The sequence below is a fragment of the Nannospalax galili genome, unplaced genomic scaffold (assembly GCF_000622305.1).
Source record: "Nannospalax galili isolate Female #2095 unplaced genomic scaffold, S.galili_v1.0 scaffold996, whole genome shotgun sequence".
In the NCBI taxonomy this organism is placed as follows: domain Eukaryota; kingdom Metazoa; phylum Chordata; class Mammalia; order Rodentia; family Spalacidae; genus Nannospalax; species Nannospalax galili.
This window is the reverse complement of record NW_008339436.1, coordinates 3,212,340-3,226,096: the sequence shown is the minus strand read 5'-3', so window position 1 is coordinate 3,226,096 and position 13,757 is coordinate 3,212,340. Positions and strand designations below refer to the sequence as shown.

The following is a 13,757-nucleotide window of genomic DNA, read 5'->3' as shown; positions in this document are numbered from 1 at the left end:
GTTGATGTTGTCATCCGTCTTGAAGGTGGCACTCTTGGTCCACATAGCTGCCTACTTGGTTCAGTGGCTGGTAAGTGATGAGTATGGCAGTGTCTCTTAGTCTCTAGTTCAGTTCCCTCATGAGAAGCATTAAAGGTGTGTAGTCTGCTGCTGTGGCCAAGGGCTCTGCACTGCTTGTGCTCATGTGCACAGATTCAAATGTGTCTGAAAGAGCAGTCCACAAAGGAAATGTGCTCGACCAAATGCTACCTTTCAGTGGCTTCCAAATTCTCTTTCAAAGAAATTGTAGTTTCTGCTTCTGTCTATATTGTATGAGAATATCTATCCACTCCCACCCAAACCAACAAAATGGCTTAAATTATCTTTGAGCATTGAATCTAGGATTCTTTTTTCTATTTTATGAGTTACCTAAATAGTGCTTTTATTTTTTTCTTCTTCAGCTGTATACAGAATAGCAAGTGTCATGGCATTCTCATGTGTGTATCATTGCACATTGCTCAAGCTCATCTTTGTTACTCTGTCTTGTCATCCCCTCTCCTTCTCACTGATCCCCTTTCTCCCCCCAAATAGGTCCCCGTACTTACATGTCAGATATTTATAGTTATATCTAGATTTCGCTTATGAGAGGAAACCGTAGACTATTTCTTTCTGAGTCTAGTTTATTCCATCATCTATAGTTCCATCCATTTTCCTACACATGGCATAATTTCATTCTTCTTTATGCCAACCAAAACTGCCCCCCCCGACACATTTTGTCAGTCCCTTTGGGCCTCTAGGCTTATACCATATATTGGCTCCTGTGAACAGTACCACAATAAGTATGGGTATGCAAGAATGTCTGTAGTAGTCTGTCTTCTCTTCCTTTAGTAGAGTTCTGTGTTTGAGAACCTTGCATTGATGTCTGTAGTGGCTATACTAATGTACATTCTCTCCAGTAGGTATTAAGGTTCCTTTTTTGCCATATCTTTGCCAACATTTGTTACTATTGGAGGGTTCTCTCTCTCTCTCTCTCTCTCTCTCTCTCTCCCTCTCTCTCTCTCCTCTCCTTCCTCTCCCCCTCTTTCCCAGAGCCTCCTCGTAGCCACAGCTGGCCTGTCACTATGTAGACCAGGCTGGATTTATTGACTATTTGTCTTTCTTCTTTTGAAAATTGTCCAATTTAAAAAATTTCCCATTTCAGCCAGGCACTGTGGCGCATTCCTTTAATCCCAGCACTCAAGAGACAGGGGCAGGCAGATCTCTGTGAGATGCAGTCCAGCCTGGTCTCCATAGCAACTCCACACCCGCTGGGGAAAAAAAGACCCCACACACACACAAAGCCCATTTTTTGGCTAGGTGGTGTGTTCAACTTCCTTTAAAAAACTTTTTCTTTTATGTGTGTGAATATTTTGTCTGCATATATGTATGTATACCATATGTGTACAGCACCCATGGAGCTTGAAGGGGAAATAGGATCCTCTGGAACTAGAGTTATGGCCAGTTATGAGTAACCTTGTAGGTTCTGGGAACCGAACCCAGGTTTTGTAGAATAGCAGGAAGTATTCTTAACCTCTGAGCCATCTCTCTAGACCCTGTTTAACTTCTTGATAATGGTTTGATGGTTATGGGAATGCTAAAAATGTATATTTTTAATGTCTGTTGGGGGCTTAAAGTACAGTTCAGTGGCAGAGCTCTTGCCTAGCATGTAGGAGGCTGTGGTTCCATCTCTAGCACCCCAAAAAAGGAGAAAGTTTTCTTAGATCATTTTAGATCCTATTTATCTCCATCTGTGTTGTTCTTTAGCTGTTTGACCACTTTTCTGAGTGTGTGGCTTTAGGTGATCTCTTGACTATCTCTTTAGCCAACCTTAAAATGAAGGCAGAATAGGCCTGTTATTAAACAGAATTGAGTAGTCAGAAGGGGCTGTGGTGGATTAAATGGGAACAGGTAACCCGTCTATAAGTTTATTTTCAAAAGAATGAATTTGATCCTTTCTTCTCAAGATAAACAGACATTTGTTTTCTCTGTGTTGGCTTTGCCAGATCCCAGTGGATGAACTTGCACTGAGGGGACACTAACTTGACTCAGTAGGCCTTAGCATAAATGACAGAATACCTGAAATCCAGTGTGTGTGGTTGGGTATGCTGTGGAGGTGCCAATGGGGAAGAGGGTAGAAAGATGATTAAGATGTTGTATATGAAATACACAAAAATATATCAAAAAAGTGTTGTGGTTTTTGTTTTTGTTTTTTGTTTTTTGTTTGTTTGTTTGTTTGTTTTTTGGTCTTTTTGAGACAGGGTCTCCCTGTAGCCCCAGCTGTCCTAGAACTCACTATGTAGGCCAGGCTACCAGGCTGGCTTTGAACTCACAGAGATCTGCCTGCCTCTGCCTCCCGAGTGCTGGGATTAAAGACGTGTGCCACTACGCCCGGCGAAAAAAAGTATAATTTTTATTTTATGTGTATGATTGTATTGCCTGCATGTATGAAGTGTACCTGTGTCTTGCGGTGCCCATGGAGGTCAGAAGAGGGTGTCAAATTCCCATGGAACTGGTGTTAAGGATGGCTGTTAGCCACCATGTGGGTACTGGAAACTGAGCCCGGTCCTCTGCAAGAGCAGCCAGTACTCTTAACCACTGAGCCATCTCTCCATCTCTTTCTTTAAAAAAAAAAAAAATTTAAAAACCCTCTATCGATGCTATTTTTCTCACCCTAAGCCCAAAATTACCATAGCAAGCAGACTTAAGGTATCTCCAGCTCTTACTAAGTGCAACAGAGCCGCTTGTTCTACCTTATTAAAGACATAAATATCAACTCTGTTGTTAGGGCTGGGTTTTTTTTTTTTTTTTTTGGCCTTTTTCAGACGGTTTCCCAGTAGCCCCAGCTGGCCTGGAGCTCACAATGTAGACCAGGCTGGACTTGAAGTTTTCATTTTTGTTTTTTATGAGTAAGTCTTGGGCTGGAGAGATGGCTCAGCAGTTAAGAACACCGATTGCTCTTGCAGAGGACCCGGGTTCGATTCCCAGCACCCACATGGCAGCTACAAACCATCCTTAACTCCAGTTCCAGGGGAATCTGAAGCCCTCTTCTGACCTCCACGGCATTGCACAACATGGGTACACTCACATACAGGCAGGCAATACACTCATACACATAAAATAAAAATAATAAAATATTAAAATTTTAAAAAAAAGAGTAAGTCTTACCATGTTTCCTCAAACTTTGAAATTCGTTGCCTTAGCCTCCTTAGTATCTGAGACTACAGGTATGCACCACTGTGCCCAGCCGAGGATATCTTTTATCTCTTTCTTCTTTTGAGACCAAGTTTCACTTTGTAGCTCAAGTTTGTCTGGAAATTACTTTGTGGCCTCAGACTTACAAATGCTAGGATTATAGGTATGTGCCACCATGCCTGGCCTCCAACAAGAGATTCTTCATAAGAAACTTGAACTTCAGGAATTAACACAGACTCTGAAATCCTTTATAAAATTTTTGGTTTTTACATTTTTTACAGAATTGCTTTCATGTAATTCTCTAAAGATTCTATAACCCAAAGATGATAAATAATGGTGACAAACAGAATCACTTAGAAGAATATAAGATATGAAGTGTGTGCTTCACTGTGTGGCAGCACCCTGTGTCTGTCTTTAGTCTAAGCTGTCCTTGTAGTGGGGTGCTGCTGTCCCCATGCTCAGGAAGAAGACGACAGTCATAGGAAGGAATGCTGGCAGTGTCAGCGTGCTGTGCTAGACTACGCAAGAGTTACTATTTCTTTGACCTTAGTAAAAATGTGCTTATATCCCATTGTGATTTGAAACAGTTCCTTGATTTAAATCTTTGTAACTGATCTTGTTGCACACTACCAGTGTGCCAGGCATTGTGCCAGGGCTTAGCAAGTAGGAGTAAAGTAAGCATGGCCAAGCCCTCTCTTGGACATAATTAAACAAGTGTCTGTAGGATGGAATGCTGTGTCCTGCAATACAGTGTGATCAGATGCTGACTTCTAACGTAGATGTCCTTAAACCAACTTAAGCAGTTACAGCAGAAGTTTGACTTTGTTTCAGTGTAATTTGTGGTTGAGCATCCAGGGGTGATTGTTGATACCCAAGAATCAAAGCTGACACACAGTTGACCCCTGTTACTGCTATCACTGTAAGGACACTACCTGAATCACTTAGAAATTTAAAACGTTTGACTTAAAATATACATATCTTGTGAGGACCACTCAGACTTAGAAAAGTGTGTTTTTGTCCTGTTTTTCAGAGCTGATCTACAAGGAAGTGATGGACTTGGAGGAGAGAACCAAGAATGGTGTCATCCGGGGGCAACCCTCTCCTTTAGGTTGGTTACAATATAAGCTTAGTTGCCATTGCCCTTTACTTCGTGCATCACAGTCTTCAGTCCTACAGTTCTGTCCGTGCCTCCTGTCTTTATTCAGTCACAGTTTGGGTTGTTTCTGCTTGAAGGCACTTCACACTCTGTCTCCACACATTTTACTCATTTATCGTCACTGGCTTCTTAAAACGCACATCTTCTTAACACTGACATTCCATTGAAGAAATTTAAAGCCTGTTTTCATTGGCACTGTTGCCTTATCTTTAAAGAAGAGATTCCACAAAACTCAATATACTTTGATTTTAAGTCTTTACCTTGAATAAATCAATTTTGCTACAAAATTTGTACATGTGATATCAAGTTCTGTCACTCTTTTGTGTATTTTTGGTTTGTTGTACTAAAACAATGACGTTAGACTGAGCACTATAAAGTATTCATTCTCTAAGACCCTGAATTACAGGAGTCAAAACATTTTATCATAAGCTGATCTTAATTTTGGTGCATGTGAAAATATAAGAAATTGAGGGAAAATGTTATATGACAAGTAACGTGTACATATTAGGTACATGCTACATGGCAGACACTGGTGATTTATGTACTTTATTTCATTCATTCCTAAGGCCCTAGTAGGGATTATTGTACACATTTTATACACAAAGAAAATAAAATTCAGAAAACTTAGCATGCGATCACAAACTCTTTATGTAGAACTAATACGGTAACTTCAATGTGTATGACGTTTCCAGCATCCTACATCACTTCTGTCTGGCAGCAGACTTCTCTGGTTACACAGGTTAATAACTAGGGTGGTTTTTTGAAAGAGGTGAATCTGAACAGAATCTCAAAGGCTGAGTAGTGTTTGAAAAGATTCAGTCTTGATTTTGAGTAAATAGAATGGCATCTAATCCCTCTAAAACTATTCTCCATTCTAAGAGAAAAGTAGGTTTCATGTCTTTTTAACACTTTAGTAGGTGAGATATTTTTAAACTATAGTTTCAGATGCCCCTGTTCTGTTATATAAGCATACTTTTTTAAGTTTAGTAGTCCTCCTTTTACATTTTGTTACTTTTTTTTTTTTTGGTAGAGTTGTGTATTTTAAATCCTTGATTGAGAAATACAGTCTTCCCAAATTTATAATACAGAGTCTCTTGAAAATCGCACTCACAGAATGCATCAGTTTAGAAAAGATAGGGCTTGAGGTTTTTAGACATTTTCTAGATTCTTATTTATTGCTTACAAAAAGGAGTGTTGGGAATTTTAGCTGATATCAAAATATTTAGTTCTTGCTTATGCAGAAAACCTGAAGAATCAATCTTTGATAAAGTGTCAGATAATCTGACTTCATTGCCACCTGGCTTTAAGAGGTGAGCTAGGTTATTTTCCCAGTGGACTGTCTATCTGTCCTTGTTTGGTTGGCTAGTGTTAAATGAGCTTGCCCTCTTTGAGTATATGAAGGGTCACTTGATAAAGGAACACACTAGAAACCTGAGGGGAGCATGCTCCTCTGTTTCGACATTCATATATTTAAGAATCTGTTACTTCAGAGAAAACACATTTGTTTGTTTTTTCCCTTTTTCTTGGGTACCTTATTTTCAAGTTAAAGTGTTAGCCAATTATGATGCACTTAAAATCAGTCTTGAGGCTGTAGAAATGGCTTAGCAGTTAAGAGCACTGGCCTCTCCTCCACAGAACCCAGGTTTGGTTCCCAGCACCCACACAGTGGCTAACAACCATTTGTAACTCCAGTTCCTGGGATTCCAGTGCCCTCTTCTGACCTCCATGGGCACTGTACATTTACGTGCATATAAAACATCGATATACACAAAATAAAAATAAATTTTAAAAATTCTTTATCAGATTAAAATATTTGGATAAAATGAAAGGGATCCTGAATTACTAGAGGCCTACATAAAAAGCATTGGATGCTGTACCATGTGTGGTATGGGATATATACTCCACCTCACAGTTAGAAGATGCACATTCTACACATACCAACTGAACTGCAGAGTAGAAAGTCTTTGCTTTGGCTGGGAAGCTCCTGGGCCTTGCTTGAATCCAGGAGGCCACTCTCCTGCCTTTCTTCTCTGTCATAACTCCAGCCTGCTGTCCTTTCCTTCCTCACTTCGTGGCACCTACTCTCTCCCTTGTGCTTCCATTCTTCTTGATTGCTCACTTCCCTCCCCACTTCCCTGCCTCTTCCCTTGTTGCGTTTGAAAGCAAGCTCTCAGGGGACCTCTCATATATGAGTGTTTTGTTATACATCATTAAGACAGAATGAGGGTGGTCTCAGATTCAGTTCAGGAGAGTGTTTCCAAATCTTGGGTGCCTGAACCTCTCCCATTGTTTTTACTCTGTAAATGTGTTCTTGAGAACTTTTCTGTAACTTACATTATTGTAATTCTAAATGATCCTTATTTAGTGAGCATATGATTCAAAAGCACCTACCTTGTGTGTAAGTTGCTTTAACACCCCTCACCCCTTGAAAGAATTTCTGTCACTAGGTAAGGTATTCCTTTTGGGGTTTTTTTCTGTTTGGTTGGTTGATTGGTTGGGTTTTGTTTGTTGGTTGGTTGTTTGTTTGTTTGTTTGTTTGATTATCTTTTGGAGACAGGGTCTTCCTTAACCCCAGCTGTCCTAGAACTCACTGAGTAGACCAGGCTGGCCTAGTCTCCTCACAGAGATCTTCTGTCTCCCAGGTGCTGGGATCAAAGGCCCACACCACCATGCCTAGTGGCATTCCTGTTTTTTAAATGCAGGAAATGCATGCTGGATACTACTTTTAGCAAAGGAAATAGTTTGTTCCTATCTCTGATTATAAGTCTATATTTGTATTTGTCAAGTATTTACTAGAGTCAGAGTGAGGTTTGAGTTTACCTAACTAGGCTGTTTCAGTTACCCTGACAAGTCACGTAATCTCTTGTAGACTGGGGTAGTTGAATTAAGTTCTCCTCCAAATTAAAATATTGTTCTTTGCATTAACTTTTCAAGGTGTACCAGAAGATCATGTAGAATTTTCCTTTTTTTTATGAGAAAATGTCAAAAATAATTTCCTGTCTTCTAGTTTTCAAACTTTTTAAAATTACCTGGGTCTTTGAGATCCTCTTTCCAACAAAATTCAGTGTAGAGACACTTTTTTTTTTTTTTTTTTTTTTGGTCTTTTTTGAGACAGGGTCTCCCTGTAGCCACAGCTGGCCTGGAACTCGCAAGAGACCCACCTGCCTCTGCCTCCAAAGTGCTGGGGTTAAAGGCGTAAGCCACCATGCGCTTTGGCATATGGTAGTCAAACATGCCCTTCATGGATTTTGCTGCTGGGCCATTCTCTATGTGTTCTTGTCTTAAACCCCAAAACAAGTTATAGAAAGGACAGGACTGTGGGTTTCCAGACATTCACAGGATTCTCCCTTCAGAATAGCCTACATGGAAGAGAGTACATCCGTGTTAGGTTTAGTATCGTTTGGCACCCCTAAACCCAAGAGAAGCCTATTGACAACTGGAGGTAGTCAATCCAGTGCAGGCACCTGGGCCTGCAACTCTCTCTGCAACTGATTTGCTGTTTTGTTTCTCATAGCACAGGTGCAGCAGTGATCAATGGCTCTCAGCATCCTTCGTCATCACCGTCTGTCAATGATGTGTCTTCAATGTCCACAGATCCGACGTTGGCTTCGGATACAGACAGCAGTCTGGAAGCATCAACTGGACCTCTGGGCTGCTGTAGATGACTACTTGGGCCGTGGGGGGGTGGGGGGATGGGGAGTCAGCTAGTCATTGATAGAACTACTTTAAAAACAATGCAGTGGTCTTATTTTTGAGTGATTTTTTTTTTCAAAAAATGTAGAATTCATTTTGTAGTAAAGTAGTTTATTTTTTTTAATTTCAAGTGATGTAATTTAAAACCTAAGTTTTGTTTTTAAACAGCAACAAAACTGTATTGTATTTTTTGCTGTAATTAACTGTATAATGTAAACCTAATTATTTTATCATGGTTTAAATTTTTTGCATATTTGCTTTATCTTATGCTGCTGATTTTTTTTTACTGAATTTGTAAGAATTTTGTTTATCAAAGCAACTATTATGTGGTGACTTGCGTATATCATGAATTATTTAAGATGTTTATAGTTTTTTTATTAGAATTTATTTCAGATGTTTGTTCACAATGCTATTCTTCAGGGTTATGTGCTTATCAGTGAAATAACCCCAGAGGAGTAAGGGAAAATAACCTGTAGCCAGTTATATTCAGGAATAACTACTGTACATGATGAACGTGTCAAGAGACCTCCAATATTTGCTACTTGCCAATCCTAAATTAGGTAAAATAATAGATCAACAACCCTACCTGACTTTTGGCAAAAGCCCTGTCATCTAAATGGCAGAATAACTCAGAGTATGTCTTTAAAGATGCTAGGCACATACTACCACCTTTTTTTAATCTCCCCACCTTACCCAGTGAAAAGTCGTATGAAGAAATATGGTGTATTCTGGACATTTGTGGCATGCTTAAAGCTTATGATCACATAGTCAAGAGGATACTTCATGAATAATACATTTCAATGCAAATAAACAAATGAATCCCCTCTACTAGCTATGAGCCTGTTTCTGTACACACTGAGTTAACCTCCTCATGCTATAGGTCCTGGCAACGGTCTAGAGTCTGGACTTTCCCTTTTGTGCAGCCTCTGGCCTCTGGACCTCTCCAGGTTCCTATTCCTTGGAGGATCTGTTTGTTGAGCACCAGTTCATGGTGTTTCTGGCCATATGATTCTACCTGTAGCATAATTATATTTCTCCTAGCTGTCAGGAGGTTCCAAAGCCTACTTAAATTTGTGTAGGTGATGTTTAAATGAGCAATATATCGTTCATCTGAAAATAGTAGCACACAGCCATATGTAGGATATCATTTTCTAAGGACTGTTTCTTCACAGTGAGCAGAGCAGGCATAAGTGGTGGTTATTCAGTCTGCGTCTTTAATTTTTTTTATACCTGATTTCCAATATGACACGCAGTGTGGACGTTGAGTAGTGGGAGAATGGTGCTGCTCCTGACAAGTGTGTGTTAACTGTTTACATTTTCTATCTACAGAATTATTTCTCTGTAACTGAATTTTTCCTAAGTAAAATGTCATTGAGGTCTCATTATTTCTGAAATGATGTCTCTAATGGCCCAGGTACCTTTGGTATTATCTGGAATAAGAGGGGTTTCGTGTGATGAACTGGGAAATGCATACTTCCATAAGTGGCAAGGTTCTAGGTAGGAGCTCATTAGAGCTCGTGACCAACAAGAGCAAAAACAGGTGCAGCTCAGCAAATGTCTGAAAGTTTCCTTAGCATTTTATTGGTATATTAAGTGCAGAATTACTTTCAAATAAGATATTTTAGGTCATTGTTAATGTGCAATATTTAAGATTAAAATACATTAGCTTTTTTATATGCTTTGAAATAGCAAGTCTGTTGATCATGGTTTGAAGTCATGGTTTCTAGCCTTCCACCTCGTATTGATTCCTTTTCTACACATACAATAATGGTGCATTAATTTTATTAGGCAAATTTGAGTTGAGACTATTAGCGCGTCTTTGCATTGTAGAAACACACGATTAGAGCCAGAATTTTAGCAGAAATCTGAGCAGGAATGTGTTCTTACTTTGTATTAGTTTTACAGTTAACTGGCTTTGATTTCTCTAGGAAAAAATATGTCACTATTGCACTTTAACAGCTGACATGCTTTTGTTGGTTTCCCATGTTTTATGTTTGATTGCTGATAAGCCATCTTTCTTGATAAAGATTTTGGTTAAGCAAGGAATACTAGTTCTGATTGTATCATGTGTTGTTAATGCCAGCTCCCACTTGCCAGCCATCGTGTTTCAGTTGAATTAAAAGAAAACAGACTTCCATTGCTTAATGTAAACTAAAATACTTAACAAATTATATCCTAAAAGCAAGATCTGTTTGTTGAATGTTGTGTGCCCTAGATTTTTAAGATTGTTTGCTGCAACTTCCCCTCTTTGCTTACATCTGTTAGGGTCGATCATATTGATACTTTTTATTTTAGAATCTTAAAGTATCCTAAGTATTTTTAAAGAAATTGAAAATAATGTTTTCTGTCAAGCAGTACTTGTTAAGCTATCCTATAATTTGACTTTTCAGTTTTATATACTTGAGAGACTCATTGTCTTACTGTCAGAAAATTATTTAACTGAGAATTGTCATTCAACTTCTAGATTAGGAAAGAAACACTGATTTCCCTACTTGACTTCCTGGTTCTGTTACCCCTAATATATACTGACCATCTGTAAGACAACTGTGTTGTTGGGATTGCTTCATTATAACATACCTAAGTAGAGCATCTCAACTCTTTCCTGCTATTTGCTGAACAGCTTCCATTGCATCCTGCCATGCTGCTGGGTGCCATTTCAGAAGAGTGTACCCCAGGAGCAGAGGCCTTCTGAGCTCACACCCGACTTGTCAGTGCAGCAGCCGCCCCTTAGCAGTACAGAGAAGCTTGACTGTGTGCAGAGCAGCAACTTGGCTGTAAGCCTGCAGCCTTCTCTTCTGGGTTCATCTTGCTGTGTTCCCCAAAGAGACCAAGGTGAAGAGGACATCAGTGTCTGACAGTGAAGTCAGCAACAGGCAAGTGAAGCTGCTTCCTATGTTACAGTTACAACTTGGTTTACACTGTTGGCCAGTATCTACCACACACACAAAGACGTGACTATCAGTGTTGCCTAGGCACTAGCCTGCACAGCATTTTGAGGTTAAAAACATAGTATGTTTTCAAAAAGTACTGTTGTAGTTTGTGTATGTTGTTCATTAGTCACACATTAGCTGTAGAGTGGATGCATGCTGCCCCGTGACCCCAGTAAACTTCTTACCAGTGTAGGAAACCCAGCACTACCGTCTGTCTCATTCTTGGCCCTCTCCACCGTTGCCTCTCCTTGGCCTGTTGCATTTTAGTGTGCATTGTGTTTCTTCTGATCTCTCTTAGGGTTTTCCTGAATCACAGGAAACAAATTTGTCTTAATTAATAGCAAGAAAGATGAAAGAGGTAAAGGGCATTGAAGCAGAAATGTATAGCTTGGGGTAAGATTGGAAAACTTGTGTCCTAATTCATTTCAAAGTGACTGCTCTTAGTTAAAGTGCTCTTAAAGAGAGTCTAGTAAGAGTAACACTTTCTGGCCATTTTTGGTTTAGATTCTCTTCGTTAACTGAAACTTCTGAGAAATATGACCTGTGGATTAGTTTTGCACAATGTTCTATTCTCACAATGACTTAAAATTAAATTAGGTTTTTATTGAACTACCTCACACTAATTTTCTATGCTTTCCCAAGTGAGCTGTTGCCCTTACTGTTAGATCTTAACTGAGTGTGAATTATAAATGTGCGTTGAATACTTTATAGCCAATGTTGACAAAATACCAGTAAGTATGTAAAATACATAACCTTGCATCAGTAAGAGACACTCCCATGTAAGATCTTTCACTGTGTATCTTGAAAATTTGTGTTAGATGTGTTTGTTGACATTCTTACTGTTTTTGTAAGTAGAAGCCTGCTCTATAGCAGTCCACTCTTTACATTTTACAAAAGGAGTAAATCTTAGTAAATTTTACGAAGAAATAAATTACTTTTGTAGGCCCAATATTTGGTATATTTTTGAGAAGCTGTTGATCTTCTAGCAGAATGATGAAGTTGAACTGAAGTAGCTGTCTACCCGGACTGTGACATCTGTTTCCTCATTGCAGTTGATCCTGCTCAACAAGGTTTCAAACCTGGAAACCTAAGTATGATAATTGACATTTTTCCCTCCCTGTTTACATGTCATTCCCTCTTTGACCTTCCCCTTCCCTGTGTTTGGTTCCCTCTCCTCTCTAGACAAGACAAAATGGGGCACTTTGTAGGGAATGCTGAGGTCATTACTGTGGTTTTTAATCATCCATGCCCTAGTCATTAAACATGCACCACTGGAATGTAAACAATGTTATCTAGTATGTCAATTGGTTATAATATTTTAAATAAAAAAAAAAAGTGGTATGAAAGTAAGAGTTTTTCATTGAAAGCAAAACAAATTTGTGGTAAGTTTTTCTTGATGACTTTAGGACTTCCTTTGGATTGGGATTAAAGGATATTACTAGAGCAAGTTTATATTGGGATTTTGTGTATGTTGTGTTCTTGGTTCTTGGCTTTTGTGTGTGGGGGGGGGTGCTTATGTTTGAAATCACTAGAGAAACCTTAAGAAAGGAACTTTGCATCAATGCCCTTAACTTAGTAACAGTATTAGAGGGCACCCCTCATGGCCACTTGGCAAAGCTAGGTTACTGCACCTAATTCTGTCTCAAAATCAGCAGATTTCAGCTTGAAGCCTGTTGCCTTTTCTTTTTGGGGGGCGGGGTGGTCTTTTTTGAGACAGGGCCTCCCTGTAGCCCCAGCTCTCTGTAGACCAGGCTGGCCTTGATTGCATAGAGATCCGTTTGCCTCTGCCTCCGAAATGCTGGGATTAAAGGTGTATGCCACCACCCCTGGCCTGTTCTGCCTTTTCTTGGCATGGCTTCTCATGGTTGTTGAGTGAGCTGTAATGTCCAGGGTCCCTTCCTGGGTGTCACCCCAGCCTATGGCATGGCATTTCTCCATCTTGCCTGCCTCCTGCCCAGCAGCCCTTGCATCTGTGCCATCCTTCTGAAGAGTCAATTTGCTGCCGGACACCTGCTGACCGGACAGAATGCTGTTCCTGAGCTGGTGCATGCTATCCTGTTACAGTCACGGGGAGGCAGAGCAGCAGACGCTGGCATCACAGTGTCAATGTTAAGCTTGTTTTTAGTTGAATGATCAAGGCTCCCACCTAGTCATAACTTGGAGTTCTTTGTTTTCCTAATGTAGATATTTCATTTTTAAAGTAGTATGCCTTTACAGATCTGTTAAATTTGGGGCTGGAGAGGTAGCTCAGTTGTTAAGAACACTGTTTGTTCTTGCAGAAGACCTGGCTTCAAATCCCAGCACCCACATGGCAGCTAACAGCTGTCAGTAGGCAATACATACACATAAAATTTAAGAAAATTTATTAAATTTATGTAAATGAAGATTTACTGATTTTGTGTTTAAAAAATTTAACTTTTGCAGGGCATATACCAGTATCTTTGAACTTCATTTGAAACCAAGAGATAATTCAAATAAGATCTGAAAATTTTAGCTTTCTAACATGAGTTGCATTCAACTTCAGTTAATGAAAACTTGTATGGTTGAGGCACTGTGCTGGAGGCTGAAATGAGAGGAAAGGGGAAAAATCAGACTAGTCAACTTGATTGAAATAGTGTGATAGAGAGCAAAGATCCTGGCAGGTGTGATGGTGCAAGCCTTTAGTCCCAGCACTCGGGAGGCAGTGGATCTCTAGTTCAACACCAACCTGGTCTACATAGTGAGTTCAGGTCAGCTGGGACTACAGGGAGACCCTGTCTCAAAAAGAC

At 39.7% G+C, this 13,757-nt stretch overlaps 1 protein-coding gene across 4 annotated transcripts in view; it reads left to right on the top strand.

Annotated features, from left to right (window-relative positions):
* Mapk8 (mitogen-activated protein kinase 8) overlaps window positions 1-9,580 on the top strand; it is a 111,386-nt gene extending 101,806 nt beyond the window's left edge. For 2 of the 4 annotated variants that reach the window (XM_008834122.3, XM_008834121.2), the window contains exons 11-12: window positions 4,241-4,318; window positions 7,886-9,580. In XM_008834122.3, coding sequence (XP_008832344.1) covers window positions 4,241-4,318; window positions 7,886-8,031 — 224 coding nt within the window. In that variant the 3' untranslated portion in view covers window positions 8,032-9,580. Of the gene's footprint in view, window positions 1-4,240; window positions 4,319-7,880 lie in introns of all 4 variants that reach the window. The other 2 variants (XM_008834124.3, XM_008834123.3) reach the window with 1 other exon arrangement.
* Window positions 9,581-13,757: the final 4,177 nt, after the last annotated feature.